This window comes from Bactrocera tryoni, chromosome 1 (genome assembly GCF_016617805.1).
Source record: "Bactrocera tryoni isolate S06 chromosome 1, CSIRO_BtryS06_freeze2, whole genome shotgun sequence".
NCBI classification, from domain to species: Eukaryota; Metazoa; Arthropoda; class Insecta; order Diptera; family Tephritidae; genus Bactrocera; species Bactrocera tryoni.
The window spans coordinates 32,586,748-32,603,066 of NC_052499.1; the positions used below are offsets into that span (position 1 = coordinate 32,586,748).

Here is a 16,319-nt window from a genome sequence, read left to right on the forward strand (position 1 = left end):
TTTGTTTTCATTTTTAGCAACTTTTATTTTTATGTAACTTTTGTAGGTCAACATCTAAGATAACTTTTTTCTAGTTTTAATCATATTCCAAATGTGCTAAGCATGTTTTGAACATATTAGTATTAGAGGACTCAGAAGCTCGTGTTTTACATCGGCAGCAAACTGTCAGTATTTATTTCGTCATCTGAATCGTGGTCTTGGGATATACCAGCCATTCCAGTACGGGGCCTTTCAGCGGGAGGTCCCAAAGGATCAGAGTGGTGTGTTGCTGAAAGCATAAAAAATTTAATTGACTTGAATTAAATTGAGAAATTTAAATAAGCATATGCTAAAATAGTAAGAGAAAATTCACAATACATAAAATTCTATATTATTCATAAACAGGAATTAATGAAATAAATATCACCACAGTTCCACTTATTTTATTAATAAGAGTTTGAATTTGTAGTTCGGTTAGATGAATGTTTAGGCTAAGACGTTATGGCTGAAACAAAACAGTGACAACCAAGTTTCATAGTATCTAGTGCAAAGATGTTACCCCTATTACCATGCGATATTTTGCAATTCCATTGCCAATAGTCCAAACTAATGCAACTTGCATGTATTAAGTATACCTTCAGGTGATGACAAAATTTTATTTCAACAAAAATGTCGATTGGACCAAGGTCTAAACCAATTCCATTCGTATTCAACGTTAAACCACATAATTTTTAAGTAAGCTTGTTCACTTAAATTTAATAAAATATCCCACAGTTTGACCAATTTAAATGGCTTAAAGAAAAGTGAGAAGTAGGAAATTATTATAGAGGGTATATTGGGATCCGTAAACATCTGGGCTGATGCACTTTTGACATTGCTCAGGTGTTTTCATGAACACATTTTCAAGCAATTTAATAAATGTATAACTCACCGGCAAATTCAGCATAACAAAAATCATTATGGGGATGTTCGAGATAGCAAATAACTGCACCTGTATTGCGTTACTGTTATTTTCTGCAAACTCTTAGCTGATTCTTATCTTCAAAATTTTTACGTCGAATATGATGCCTTGTTATACCTCCGCAGTGATTGAAACTCGAACACCCCCTATATGTAGTATATTATGGTTTGAGACATTAATATTCCAATATTATATACAGTGTGCGACAAAACTAAAGCACGGAATCTGCCTTGTCGGTATTTAACCGAATAAAATCATAAAGTAGGCATTATGTGATGTTTTATTGGTTTGTATTATTAGTTCATGTATTCTTCTTTTAAAATTAGTAAAAATTTAACAAATTAACTTACTAAAATATTATATAAAATTAAATATATGAAGAACTCCAAAAATCTGGTGCGACAAAACAAAAGCACATAACTAAGAATTTACATTAATTGCACATTAAGTGTTTGTCAAACGGTTTTTAATGATCAAAAATGTTGGATATGTGTAGTTATTACCTAATTAGAAAAATATTAATGCATATTCAGTTGCAGTTCGTCATTCAGTACGGATGGTTGTATGTTAAAGAGAAAGATATTTCAATGGCTCGAAATAAGTATTCTGTTCATTTTAGAAAAAAAATTGTTAAGGATTTTAAGAAAAGAGAATCGGTTATGACTATTGCAAAAAAGTTTGGAATAAATCGTCCTAATGTTTCCCGAACATTTAGCTGATTTGGCAAATCAAGTTCTTTGGTTACAGCGCATAGAGGTAGACGGCCGTGGAGAGCAACCGAACGAGAGGATAAGGGAGTCATTCGGGCAATAAAAAATTACCCTTTTATATCGGCAATATCTATTGTAAGACAATTACGGTTAAATATATTACAGAGATCCATACAACGTCGAGCTGTCGATGGGGAATTTTCATGCTACCTGTAGCAAGTTATTGCAAAAAAGCCGTATTATTTATTTAAAGAACAGACTGGCGTGATTGGAATTTGTGAGGATGCACATAAATTGAGCGATTACCAAATGGCAAACTGTACTTTTTTCTGGCGAATCGAAGTTTAATATCAAAGATTGAGCTGGGCCGAAGCTGGTAGGCAGACCGAAGGGACAACGCCTAAATCAACGTTACAAAGCGCGGTGAAACATGGTGGAGACAATGTACTAGTGTGGGGTTGTTTTCCAGGGAATGCAATAGGATAAATTCATCACATAAACAGTATAATGGACAAATATAAGCATAAAAATATTTCTCAGAATATTAATGCTGCCACATGTTGCAGAAGAAATGGCTTTAAAATGGAGTTATCAACATGACAACGATCAGAAACACACTGCTATTTGTGCAAAACAGTGGTTTGTTGATAACAGGAATGAGGTTTTGAAGCGACTCGCACAATCAGCTGATCTCAATCCCATAGAGAACCAATGGTAAATTGTAGATCGAAAAATCAGACTTGAGAATTGTAAAACTAAGGCCGTTTTATACATTCAAGTGAAGGTAGCATGGAAAAGTATTTCCTGGGACACATCAAATAAATTAATTGAGTCCATGCCTAGCCGATGTGCAACTGTATTGAAAAATAAGGGATACGCAACCAAATATTGAAAGACATACATTTTTCAATCATTAAACCATTTCGTGCTTTTGTTTTATCGCACCAAATTTTTGGAGTTTTTCATATATGGTATTTTATATATTTTTTTAATAAGTTAATTTGTTTAATTTTTACTAATTTTAAAAGAAGAATACATGAACTAATAATACAAATCAATAAAACATCACGTAATGCCTAATTTATGATTTTATCCAGTTAAATACCGACAAGGTAGATTCCGTGCTTTAGTTTTGTCGCACACTGTACATATGTACATACTATTTTCGGCACAAACTATAATATATCCAATATTTCCGTTAATTTTGCAACGATATCTTACATAGTGCTCGATATATACAGCATAAAGCTAATGTGAAGCTTGGAAATCTCAAATCTCTTTCAATTTCATAAATAATATGAAGTTCGCAATTTTTTCTGATTTTACACACTGGCATATTATTATCAAATAAATATTCTCTCTTTTTGTTTCTATAATATATCTCACAGATTTATCGATATTTTCGATAAAAGAGTTGAGGGCTTGAACATGTTTGATTCGATTTGGATAATTTTTGATCATAAGCTGACACCACCATTCCGACAACATGACATAGCCAGCGTAGCCGTTGTCTTTTAATTCGCTGAACTACATATGTCAATGTCGTCGTATGTATATCTCATAAGCTCATTGTTCCATCGAATGCGAAACGGTGAATAACCGTGGCCAACGCGCAAAGAACCATAAGTCTTTCGCAGAAACTTTCTCTCGAAACTCGTAACGTCGACTCGTCAGATGTTGTCATCGTCCATGCCTCTCCACCAGTTAGGAAGACGGGAATAATAAGTGTCTTATAGAGTTTGGTTTTTGTTCGTCGAGAGAGGACTTTAGTTCTCAATTACCTACTCAGTCCGAAGTAGCTTACCTGTTGACAAGAGTAATTCTGGGATGGATTTCCAGACTGACATTGTTGGTGGTGTTGATACTGGCCAAGATACACGAAATTATCTAAGACTTCAAAGTTATGACTGTTAACAATGACGTGAGAGCCAAGTCGCGAGTGCGACGACTGTTTGTTTGATGACAAGAGATATTTCGACTTGCCCTCGTTCACTACCAGACTCATTTGCTTTGCTTCCTTATCCAGTCTAGAAGTTCTATGCGTGGGTGTTGAGGCCAATGATATCAATATCATCGGCGTACGCCAGCAGCTGTACACTCTTATAGAAGATTGTACTTGCTCGAATAAGTTCTGCAGCTCGAATTATTTTCTCCAGCAGCAGATTGAAGTCGCATGATAGTGAGTCGCCTTGTCTGAAACCTTGATTTTGACGGAGCTTTTGGTATTGCACAACGTCTGCTTACACAGCCGTAATAGTTTTGCGGGGATACCAAATTTAGGCATCTCAACTGAGAGTCGGTTACGCTCGATACTCCACTGGGTACTGATTAAGGATAAAATACGCTCGCAATTTGCGTTGCGACCAGGGATAGACAACAAATACTGAACCGCCAATATGAACCGAGAAAAACCTGAGCGGGTTGAACTCGGTCGAGTTTTGGAACGCAACCATGAAAGATATGATTCATGTAAATGCATCCTACGCGTGGCGCGCTTTAAATTTGCGCCCAAGTAGACTAAAATGCTGTGATGCTTACTTTTTTCACCCACTCGCTCAAAAAAATAAAAATAATTAAAAAAAAATCGTCGATTCAGGAGGAAACTAGGGAATCAGTGCATTTTTCACGAAAATCAGGGAATTTTCACGAAAATCACTGAATCAGTACCGAAGGTCAAAATCAGGAAATTCCCTGACAAATCAGGGAATATGGTAACCCAACGCATGGTGAATATTGGGTCGGTTGTTGATTTTCCAGTCCTAAAGCCACACTGATAAGGTCCAATCAGTTTCTTAACGGTGGGCTTTAATCTTTCTCACAATACGATCGATAGAACCTTATATGCGATGTTTAGGAGACATTTTTTTCGATGTTCCCTCATGTGAAAACTACAAATTAGTACTCAAAAAGATTTGATTTAACATTTGGGGCTTCTCTATTTGTTAACATTCTCCGCTGAAGTCGAGTACAACATAAACGTATTGGTAGCAAATAAATGTACACAATATGGATCTGGGCTAGAGCTGAAATCAAAATACCTTGGACTGTACAATATCATTAAGCTGTTAAAACATGATGGAACGAAGTAGCGAAAAATGGAAATCATGAAGGACAAGAGAACAGTCATTAAACAGTCAAATGACGGGTAAAAAGTTTCACGGAGAGAATTCATTTGTTACAATATAGGTGCGCTTTATTAAGGGGGGAGCCTGCTTTAGAGGGTTCAAAAAAATTAATTTTTTGAGGACTTTTTTGGGAGGGAAAGAAATAATTGATTAAAGCGAAATTATCAAAGTTTATAGTTATATGTATATTCAAACATCATCCACAAATTTTGGATACGAAACCCTTTATATTTTGCCTTTGAGAAGAATTGCCCGATGCATCACGCATGTGCATTTGCCGGACGGCGGGTAGGATGCAGGTCGCAATTTCAGAAAAAAAAAATTCAACGAGATTCTTATTTGTTAATAACTTATCTTCTAGCTAAACTTAGAAAATCCCAAAAAAAGTGTAAAATTCTAAAATTTTTTTCAAATTTAAAAAAAGTTGTTTTTGACCAAAAAAATTGTATTTATGTTGTTTAAAAATATGTTCAAACTTGACTTTTCTTTGTTTTTTTTTTCAGTTTAAATACACGATAATTTAATATAATAAACTTTGCTTCCAATTTCACACGACGTTTAGTTTTTTAGTTTTCTATTCTGCTCGCCAATTAAGAAAAATCGTAGAAATGAAAAACGGAGAAATTGCGCGTCAAAGTTTTCGCTTTCTATCCAAGCGCTCATACATACTACTGTGCCCAAAAAATAAGGTGACATTTGAATTTAAACTGCGCGCGTAGAAGGATATGGAGAATTATTTTTAGGTTGGTAGTACTGTCAGTCACATTTATGCCAAATTTCATGTCAAAATATTCATTAGTGTTTTTCGTTTTTTGCGATGTCGAAATTTGTTGAGGAAAGAATTTGCATTAAATTTTGTTTACGGAATCAATTTTCTGCTGCGGATACGTTGAGAATGGTGCAGAAAGCCTTTGGTGATGAGGCTATGTCTAAAAAAAATGTTTACGAAGAGCGTTCAGGGCGACCATCAACCTCAACCGACGAAGCTCACGTTCAACCGTCGATTAACAATGAGAGACCTTGCTGATGAAGTTGGCATATCGAAAGGTCCAGCCAATACCATTTTGAAGGATGTTTTGGGCCTCAAGCGCGTCAAATCTCGACTGGTAACGAAAACATTGAATTTTTTGGAAAAAAGGCGTCGCGTTGAAGTGTGTGAAACGATGCTTTCCGACTACCAGGGTGTCATGAAACGCATTATAACTGGCGATGAGACTTGGATCGATGCTTACGACCCCGAAACAACCGATCAATCGAGCGAATATCGTGCCAAAAGAGATCTTCGATTATCGTGATGTTGTGCATTATGAATTCCTTCCAACCGGTCAAACAGTCAACAAGGAATATTATTTGAACGTTATGCGTCGTTTGCGTAACGCTATCCGCATAAAAAGGCCGGAATTGTGGAAAGACAACTACCTTCGTAGTTCGTGATAATTTCGCCAAAAACTCAACCCATATCGTTCCGCAACCACCGTATTCACCTGATCTGGCGCCGTGCGACTTCTGGCTGTTCACCAAGCTGAAAAGACCGCTCCGGGGACACCGTTTTTATACGATAGAGGAGCCGCAGCGAAGACGGAACTGAAGGCCATCCCGGAAAGTGACTACAACCAGTTTTTCGAAGATTGGAAAATCCGTTGGCATAAGTGCATTGCATCGGGAGGGGATTACTTTGAAGGGAATGAAATTGATTTGGAAGAATAAATAAAGAATTTTCAAAGTAAATACAATGTCACCTTATTCTTGGGACACATCTGCTTTATTGTATTTCGAATTCTCATCTATAACTTTGGAGAGATATCCTTAGATAACACTGGTAGACACATAATTTGTGACATGTAACATTGTGTGGGGAGAAGCTTAACTCATTTAAACAAGTGTTTCTAATGCAGTTTGATACCTGAAGTCAAATCTGAAAACATAATTTTTCTATCACCCACAGATATTCTGTAACCTGCGGCTTTAGATTTTACAATACATAAAATTTCATTATATTGCATCATCTCATATTTTCATACGATCAGGGATTTCTCCGGTTTAGACCGCTTCTGCCTGCTTGTTTGAAGTAAACAGCGTATTTTACGATCATTTTATTTTACAAAATTTATCAGTAGACTAAAAGTGTTCGAATCGGTTAGGTGTTCTAGGCTTGGTTAGCAAAACGTTTTTGAGTTCCCATTCTTTTACGTTTTTGAAATTACAGTGCGTAAATAGTGCCAACAGTTTTTGTTATGTGTGCGAAGAACTAACTTCTAAATCGCAAAGACGTATTTTTACTTTTACAAAGCATGGTCCCCTCATATCTGTTGTAAAACTTGTGTAACATTGTTAACAGCTTAGTTAAAAGGTTCAAATCGTAAAATGTCCTTTGCAACCGCCAAGGAAATGACAACCGATCCTTAATTTGATTTACCAGGATGTTCAACAGTGCCCCATCTAATTTCACAGGGTGAACTTAATGATTTAGTTCGAGATCTAAACCTTTCAAAATCGCAGTCCGAACTTTTAGCATCCAGACTAAAAGGTTGGAACCTTCTCCAAACATGATCCACGTGATTGGCGTCTATTCATTGATTCCCCAAAAGTTAGTTTAAAGGCGGTATTGGTTCATAACGGTAACAAATATACATTTGTGCCCTTAGCTCATGTGGTTCAATTGAAGGAATCATATGAGGATATGAGAGTTCTTTTAGAGCAAATCCGTTATCATGGGTATGGTTGGGCAATATGTGGAGACCTACAAGTAATAGCCCTTCTTGGAATGCATCTAGGATATACGAAATATTTTTGCTTCCTTTGCGAATGGGACAGCAGTGCGATAGACTGTCATTATGTACAGAAGCAGTGACCTGTACGCCAGGCACTCAGTTCGGGACAAAAACCGTTACCAGTGAACCTCTAATTGATCCCAAAAATGTATTACTACCACCTTTGCATATTAAATTGGGTTAAATGAAGAATTTTGTTAAGGTAATGGATAGAAATTGAAGAGGGTTCTTGTATCTGAAACAACAATTTGCAAGAGTCAGTGAAGCAAAAATTAAGGAGGGCATATTTGTGGGTCCGCAAATAAGAGAACTAATAAAAGATAAAACATTTGACGAAATGCTCAATGAAACTGAAATACGAGCCCGGAGTGCCTTTAGAAGCGCTGTTAAAAATTTTCTTGGAAATGTGAAAGCTGACAATTACAAAGATCTTGTGACTGAACAACTTACTGCCTATAGAAAATGGGTTGTAACATGTCATTTAAGTATTACTTTCTGGAATCCCATCTCGATTTTTTCCTCGAAAATTTAGGAACCGTAAGTGACGAACATTTCTTCTATGGAGAAACGGTACCAAGGCAAGTGAAGTGCCAGTTTGCTTTTCGATTACTGCTGGACATTGTTAAGGGATACTCCAAAAACAAAATATCGCCGAAAAACATCGACAATAACATTTTAAACTACTCTTTGGTTAATAAAATAATATAACAACAGTACATCTACCGCTGTTCTATTTTTAACAAAAATCATCATAGCAAAAAAAACTATAGATGATAAAAGAAATCTGTAGCTATTTTCTGCATTGGTGCAGTTTTTACATAATAAACTCTTCGTTCTGTTCATGTCACAAAAAAAAGTGGATTTTTGTTTACCATTGCAATTTTTAAAGAGATTTAAGCAAAAAAAATCGATTTTTTGAAACTTCTAAAGCAGGTTCCGCCCTTGAAGGACGATCGTTCATATAAAAAAAAAGTTTACGAAGGAAAAGTTGTAGGAAATTGAAATTCAAACAAAAAATGTCTAATGTCTTGACGCTCATGTCATAAAAGAATTTTGTTTCCGCGACATAATCGATTTAGAAAAAAGGACAAAAATAAAGGTCTTAAAGAAATTTTTGTACTTATACTTAATTTAATAAACTTATATACTTTTTTTATTTAAACCTATCATAATTACCATAAAAAACGTAACGCTCTAATATATGTAAATACATATACATATCATCGTTAATTAGTTCCCGTTCACAATAATAAATATTGTCCAAATTCTTCTTTTTTTTAACACCTTTGATAATTGAAGCCGAACTAATAATTTTTGAAATCGAACATTTGGAGTAAATAAAAAGAGCACATATCAGATTATAATGAAACAAAAGGAACTGCGTTGGTATGACCTGTCGTCACGACTTTATTGTTAGCACAGATTTAAATCCGCAAGGAGCGGAAATTATATGCCTGCTTGTGCAGTAGGCACATGTACAAAAAATGCAATAATAATAACTGCACATCAATAGGTAATGCAATTTATGTAGGTGCGAATAGATGCGCTTATACTTAATATGTATATATGTATGTAAACTAATTATGATTTCGGGAATAGAACATACGCTAGCGATGTGCATATGTACAGTAGGCAGCATTCAGCGTCGCTAGCATATGTATGTACATACATATGTATGCCTATATGTCAATAGCTGACTGAAAATAACAAAGGAAAGAAGAAATAACGCTACAATCAGGCGATATTTGTCCCATAGGCGTAGCGTATGCAAACTTAGGTGGGGAATTATACCCTATACAATATCTCAATCTTGAACACATATCTGCGTGAATAATTTTGGCACCTAGGATAATGCGGAGCCGCCTTTGAATTTATTCGAGCTCAATTTGCTCCGATTGACTTTATTAGGAAGACATCGCTTGAATATTTGCTTCTATTCAGAATTTGCCAAGTAATAAATCTGCAAGATAATAGCCCTGGCAGACGACAGCGCTAATATGCATGAGCGGGCTTAAGTTACATTTATTTGCGCATTTGACCCATATTAATGCAAGTTTGTAATGCACAAGAATTTCGTGCATTTGGCTGAATTTACCAAATTTAAGTAGGCAATACTGCTCAAAAATGACCGAACAGCTCTAAATATCACTTGAAATCTGCCGCCTTGTTTGTGTTTACAGCTTCAGACGTACGAGGTGTGTTCAAAAATAATCGCGAATTTTGTGTTTTTTCAAAAATTATTTATTTATTCATGAATATCTATTTTGTCCCCTTCAAAGTAATCCCCATGAGATATTATACACTTGAGCCAACGGTTTTTCCAATCTTCGAAGCACTTCAAAAAATCATTTTTTTTTATCTTCTTCAGCTTCTCCTTCGATGCCGTCTTTATCTCGTCAAGAGAAGCGTAACGTCGTCCTTTCATGGGCCTCTTCAGTTTAGGGAACAAGAAAAATCACAAGGGACCAGATCTGGGGAATACGGTGGCTGTGGCATCATTAGTGTGTTGTTTTTGGCCAAAAAGTCGCGCACAAACAACGATGTGTGAGCAGGGGCGTTATCGTGGTGCAAAAGCCAGGCGTCCGGGCGTTTCTGGCGGATTGCTTCGCGCAAATTGCGCATAACTTACAGGTAATATTCCTTATTGACCGTTCTTCCCTGTGGCAAGAACTCATGATGCACCACGCCCCTGCAATCGAAGAAAACTGTCAGCAAACTGTCGCGATACTTTTTGAACACACCTCGTTCACAAGTATATTAGCAAAAACAAATTTTAATATTTTTAGATGGCAGAAAATAAACAACGCACAGTTTGCTATTCATTTTTCCAATATTCTTAACTTTTTCGCACACTTTTATTTCACTTCTTTTTTTAATAAATAAACAAATTTCACTATCAGCTGTCTATGCGCATTAGCGTTGCTTAATCCGTATTAATTTTGCTCTTCTGTCAGGGCTATAAAAATGTGTATAGCCATTATCAAAGCTAAGAAACTGTGTCACAGTAAAGAACATATCTAACAATCGCCGGCAACATAATTGTGCAAGGTTTTGAATCTTATCTTATTAGCGACTGTTTTTCTTTTTCGATACTAAGAATATTTAAATTAAACAAACATTTTATAAATACCTGTCATATTTGAGTTTAAATTTTGCAAATATTGATCTCCGTTGAATCCAGACGTTAAGGTTTTAGCTTCAACATTTTCCACACATCTTCTCAATGAAGCATCTTCTTTATTATTCTTCGACTCTACAATGAACGGTTTATTAAAAATTAAGCACCAAACAAAGAAAGGGATTATAAAAAAACGTATGATCAAATTTTAAAATAAAATTTAAAAGTCCGAAGACAAGCTTAAATCTTACGCAGTGAAATCCAAATGCAGTTGTTATTTACGAAAATAAGAATAGAAGAAATTCCTTGTAAGGAAAAATACAGTCGGCGGTCTTGTTATAACATATGCTGATATTTTTAGATTTCGTTTGAAAATCGAATTAGTAAAAAAAGATATATATTTGAAAATCTTTCTGTCTAATGGTTTTCTGTTTAGTTGGGATTTAAAGAAAAATACTTAGTTTTTGCCTATAGTAACAAATATATAGTATTTCTCAGGAATTAAAAATATAATTTCGAATTCAATAACTGTTGCCTAATTTCATGGTAAATAATTTAGTTCAGTTGCTAAGGTTTTATTTAATGAGGGTTGATTAAAATTTACTTCATAAAACAAAAATACTGAGAAAAAATTTACAGTCATTCGAATACAAGAAGTATTTTATTTTTTAAAACCTTAATAATTTATTAAAAAAGGATGTACATATGTATATGTTAAAAGCAGATTACCTCTAAATCGACTATTTCCCCTGCTGGATGTTGCTGAGGAAAGTCTTTGCTGTTGGTAGCGCTGGTCGTTTTGGCGCTCCGTCCTTACTTTATGTAAACGTGCATATTCAAGGGAGTATTTTTCATTTAAATCCGTTAAGCCAAGTGATTTTGTGACTTGTACCAATGCGCGGACACATGTCAGATTGTCCGGAAAACGGTTATAGATCTTTTGAAAGATACCCAAATATTGTTTAGAAGGCAAGTATGAATTACGAAAACAGCTGGCTACCCGTAGCATTAGATTCGGATCGTTAGGATTCGCCAGTACTGCGCGCTCATAGTAATATATGGCTTTTTCTATAGCCTGCAATTTGATATAGTAGGAACCAATGGAGCTGGCGGTATTTATATCACTTGGGTTAATGCGATATGCTTCGTTGTAGTATTGATTAGCTTCCTGGTGATCTTGTACTTGTTCGTAAATTGATCCTACTTTGTCGAATAGCCGTGAATCGGTATCAGCTGCGGAGATGCCCAACACCTGTAGGTAGGACTGTAAGGCCGCTTGTGTTGTAATATGGCGAAAACTGGTGCTTGGCAATGAATTAGTATGCAATTTCTCTTGCAATTTGGCCAACTGAAAATAAACATGGCTATGTTGGACTGAATGTGGTACCATCATAACGCTTTTCAAATTTTCAAATTGTTCCTCAGCTAGTTCCAAATTATTCTCTTGCAATCCAATCAAACCAAGATTATAGTTAGCTTCAAAGTTGTCCGGCTGGATTTGGAGAGCGCGTTCTATCTTTTTTCGTGCTGCATCATAATCCCTACGCTCATAATCGATAATGCTGGCATTAACAAGTGCCATGGCATTATTTTGTAAAACTCCAAATTCATTTAGTTGGTTTATGCAATGAGCTGCCATATCAAAATTGCTCAGCTATAATATACGTTAAAGAAAATGGCGTAAATTTAGAATGATGATACTTTAAGTATTAGTTAATTATAAAAAATTATGAAAAAAGTCGTAACTACTTGAATTGTTTAGACAATGTATGTACATATGTATTAGCTATTTGTGAATATGTACAATATTGTATTGGGTAGTCGGTCGAAAAAGTCTTTTCGTATTTCTAATCAAACTTCAATTTATTTTTTTTTACATTTATAATAATAAATAAATAAACAAATATGGACCATTGTGGTCGACTACTTTTTGCCATTTTCCATCAGTGTAAATCGAAATATTTAGAACGGAAGCGAACTGATACAGCATCGTTTCCGTAAACTTCACAAATTTCATTGGTGGCTTGCGTGGAATTCTTATACAAAAATTTCAAAATATAGCGAATTTCTTCATTATTTTCACTCATTTTGAACAGCTCTAAATTTTTTTCAACTTTCCCGAATTAAATTTTTTTTGGTTAAATAAAGCTTAAAATCTCACCTTTCCAACTCTACAAGCTCTACAAAAGTTTTTTTAAATAAAACAAAAACGGTTTGGGATATCAATGAAATTTTGCAAGGGTAAAACGGCAGATATTGTTGCATTTTCACGTTCGATATTCGTACGAAGGTCATCAATCGTCGCTGGCTTGTTGGCATAGACCAAAGACTTGACGTAGTTCCACAGGAAATAGTCTAACGGGGTCAAATCGCACGATCGAAGCGGCCAATTGACTGGGCCTTTTCGTGAGATAACACCAAACTTGGTTTTCAATAAATCGATTGTGACATTTGCTGTGTGACTTGTGGCGCCGTCCTGTTCGAGCCACATATTGTCCAACTCCATATCATCCAATTCAGGTCAAAAATATTCGGTTATCACCAAACCGTAACTTTTTCGGGATGCAATGAATACTCATGGAGTACTTACGAATGTACTTTCGTAGGAATAAATAATTTCATTGATTCCCGCTCTTAAAATTGAGGCCACTGACTCCGAATTCCGGTAGTAAATTTTAATAATTTAGACTCGTTGTTGAATCGTATATCTTTCCATGATGAAATGGCAAATCTTACTAAAGAGAAATGTTGAAAGAGCGGGAAAAAATATGGCGTGGTTTGCTGTCCCTATTTGTCTACTTTTGTAGCGTAACTATTGAAAAACCCGTTATGACATCTATCCAAAAGATACGAAAGGACTTTTTCGACTATCCAATATTTGTGAAAATATCGATATTGGACGGAGTTGTGCTGACCACCTTGTATTATGGGAGTGACACCGACTCAGGAAGTAGGCGCGACTAAAATCTCTCATATGGTGAAATTGGCCATGTGTGTGGCACGCTTATTGTCCAATATACAAAATATTTTTCCCTGCAAGCCAAGTAAATTATAAAAATCAATAAAGGTCTTACATTGATATAAATAAAGGAAAGGTTTATCAGTGCACTGGCAGTCATTGATTCTTCCGAGTTTTTGTCATGCATTTGCAAGGTTTCAATTGCCTGACTGACTTCGTTTTGGCGCAAGTAAACCAAGGCTTTATTTAATTCCAGTTCGTTCGCAAGCCAAGACAAACTTGAGGTTTTTATAACTTCAATGCACCAGTTATAGCCTAATAATAAAAAAAAAATAAAATAAAGTAAAAACCTTGGGTCAAGAGGTAGAAACTATATAAATTGATTAAATAACGGCACTTGCCATCGTTATAAGTCTCCTCGATAATCGGTGATATTAAATCTACAATCATGGTAATGCCCCGTTTGTCATTATTGCGTCGCTGTTTGACGTAACCAGCCAGCTCGTCACACTTGAGAGCTTTAGTAACATAACGCTTTCTGATCGCATCAGAATTTTTTTTAGTTTTGTCATTAACATCAAGCTCCATATTCGCACTTGCTGTTTCATTCATAACTTTCTCAATAGAGGGAATGACGTCTTGCTGGAAAGGAGATGAATTACTCTCCTGCTCATCAGCATCTGCACCCAAAGCGACAGTGGCATGTTGTTGAATTTTGACAATGTTGTTCTCTATTTCCAGATCATTTTCGCTTTCAATCGGTTGAATGTCGCATAAGTTACGAAATGTACTCTTAATCTTTTCAACATCTCCCATGGCATAATAGCATAGAATAGAGTGTATACCACTGCGAATATCAGCGCGTTCAGTCATTATGAATTCAAAGCTGGACGCCGCATCAATGTATTGCCCCATGCGTACAAATAGGATACCAATATTCTGAGTTATTTTAAGTCGAAGTTGTTTTAAGTTATTCGGCACTGAGTCGAGAGCCATCCGGTACATTTTAATTGCCTTTGGATATATTCCCATTTTATAGTATATATTTCCCATATTTAACTTCAGCTGATTCACGTGTGGAAACATTTTATTCTTTGTCATGATACTGTAGGTGTTAAGAGCCTCAATGTGCATGTCATTGCGTTCATACTGTTCGGCCAGGTTAAAGAAAACCTATTACACAAATATGCATTAATCGCTCTTATCAGTTTAACAAAAATGTTTGTGAGAAATGGGTTAAAATGTCTTACCGCATAAGTAAGGTCGAAATTGTGGAAAATATTTTCTCCATATTGTGCTCGAAATTGATGCAAAGTACGATCCAGTGAAAAAGCTTCTTTGGCCTTATTTAGCGCTTCTGATAATGTTGATTTTAATTCGGCTGTAGATGTGCCGTTATTAACCAATGCATTTTTTGTTGATGACACAATTGAAGCTTCGAGCAATTTTGTGATCTTTGATTCTAGGTGCTTAAACTTAACCTGTGGACTAAAAACATATCGTATGCATGAAAAAATGTATATACTTTATTAATATTCTTCTTAATATTCATGTTCATGTAATTTCAAAATTGTATTTATAATTTAAATACAAGTATTTATTTATTTAATATATTTAAACGATAAAGAAGATCTGTGTATACTATAAATTTATATAATTTATTGAATTATACGCTTAAATGAGTCCTTACTATTTGGCATACTAACTTGACTTCCTTTTTAGTGTCTACAGTTGCATTTGTAGAGGACAGCGTTTGCTGCTTGGCCTTTTCTAAAAATAGTTCGTCGAATCGTTGTCCTGTGGAACCAGCTGAGTTTGCACCATAACCAACTCCCCGTACAGCTGTAGACGGACGTGCTGTCGTCGATCTGTCATTGCTCATCCGGCTACTAACCAAATTTCCACGCTATATACATTTGTATATGAATAAAATATTATTTAATATAAGATTATTTACAAAAATTTGTTTATCATAAAGCGGCAAAGGGAATATATCATTGATAGTATGTATAAGTATAATTTAGAGTACTTCTTTTCGAAAAGTGTCGAAAATTATTAGCATTTACAAACAATAATAAATATAATTTTAAATTACAATAGCAGTAACATGATATAAATAGTAGTATGTTCGGAGAACATTCAAAAACTGGATATAGACGATGCAATTTAGAAATGCAATGTTATAATAAAATAAGACTTTCAGATATCACCGATAAAGTTCTCATATTACTTACTGAGAAGAGCAGCGACGTAGGAGGCCGCGCGGCTGAGGTAAGCGTTGAAGCTTGTGCATTAGAACGTTGACTGGACGCACTCTCTACCGAAACACTCATACCTGATGACTACTCAAATTAATGGTGTTTGGAAATGTAAATTATAAAACTGGGTTATATGTTTAAACCTTTTATACAAGCGCCGTATTTATATTTGATTAAATTTACTTAAATGTTTACATTACCAACAAAATACCATAGCAACTACTGCCACAACTCATACACTCGCGTCCACGCAAACCTTACTACTATACTTTCTTAATTTTTTTTCGGACTCTTTTTTCATGTTTTTAGTAAGCATAAGTAAACTAAATTATATTATCTAATTATAATTAAAGTTTTCAATTTATTTCGTTTAATAAGTAAAACTCAAATTATTTTAACTTTGCTTATACTTGTAAAAAACGGGCCAATTTTATTGTT

General features: G+C 35.1%; 1 protein-coding gene across 1 annotated transcript; it reads right to left on the reverse strand.

Moving 5' to 3' along the window:
* Positions 1 to 16,064, reverse strand: LOC120782739 (intraflagellar transport protein 88 homolog). Its single transcript, XM_040115172.1, has 8 exons — positions 15,858 to 16,064; positions 15,330 to 15,529; positions 14,874 to 15,111; positions 14,025 to 14,796; positions 13,739 to 13,938; positions 11,394 to 12,318; positions 10,677 to 10,799; positions 1 to 268 (listed from the first exon to the last, which is right to left on the reverse strand). Exons 1-8 carry the CDS (start codon positions 15,954 to 15,956, stop codon positions 147 to 149), a joined length of 2,679 nt encoding a protein of 892 aa, XP_039971106.1. The 5' UTR covers positions 15,957 to 16,064; the 3' UTR covers positions 1 to 146.
* Positions 16,065 to 16,319: the final 255 nt, after the last annotated feature.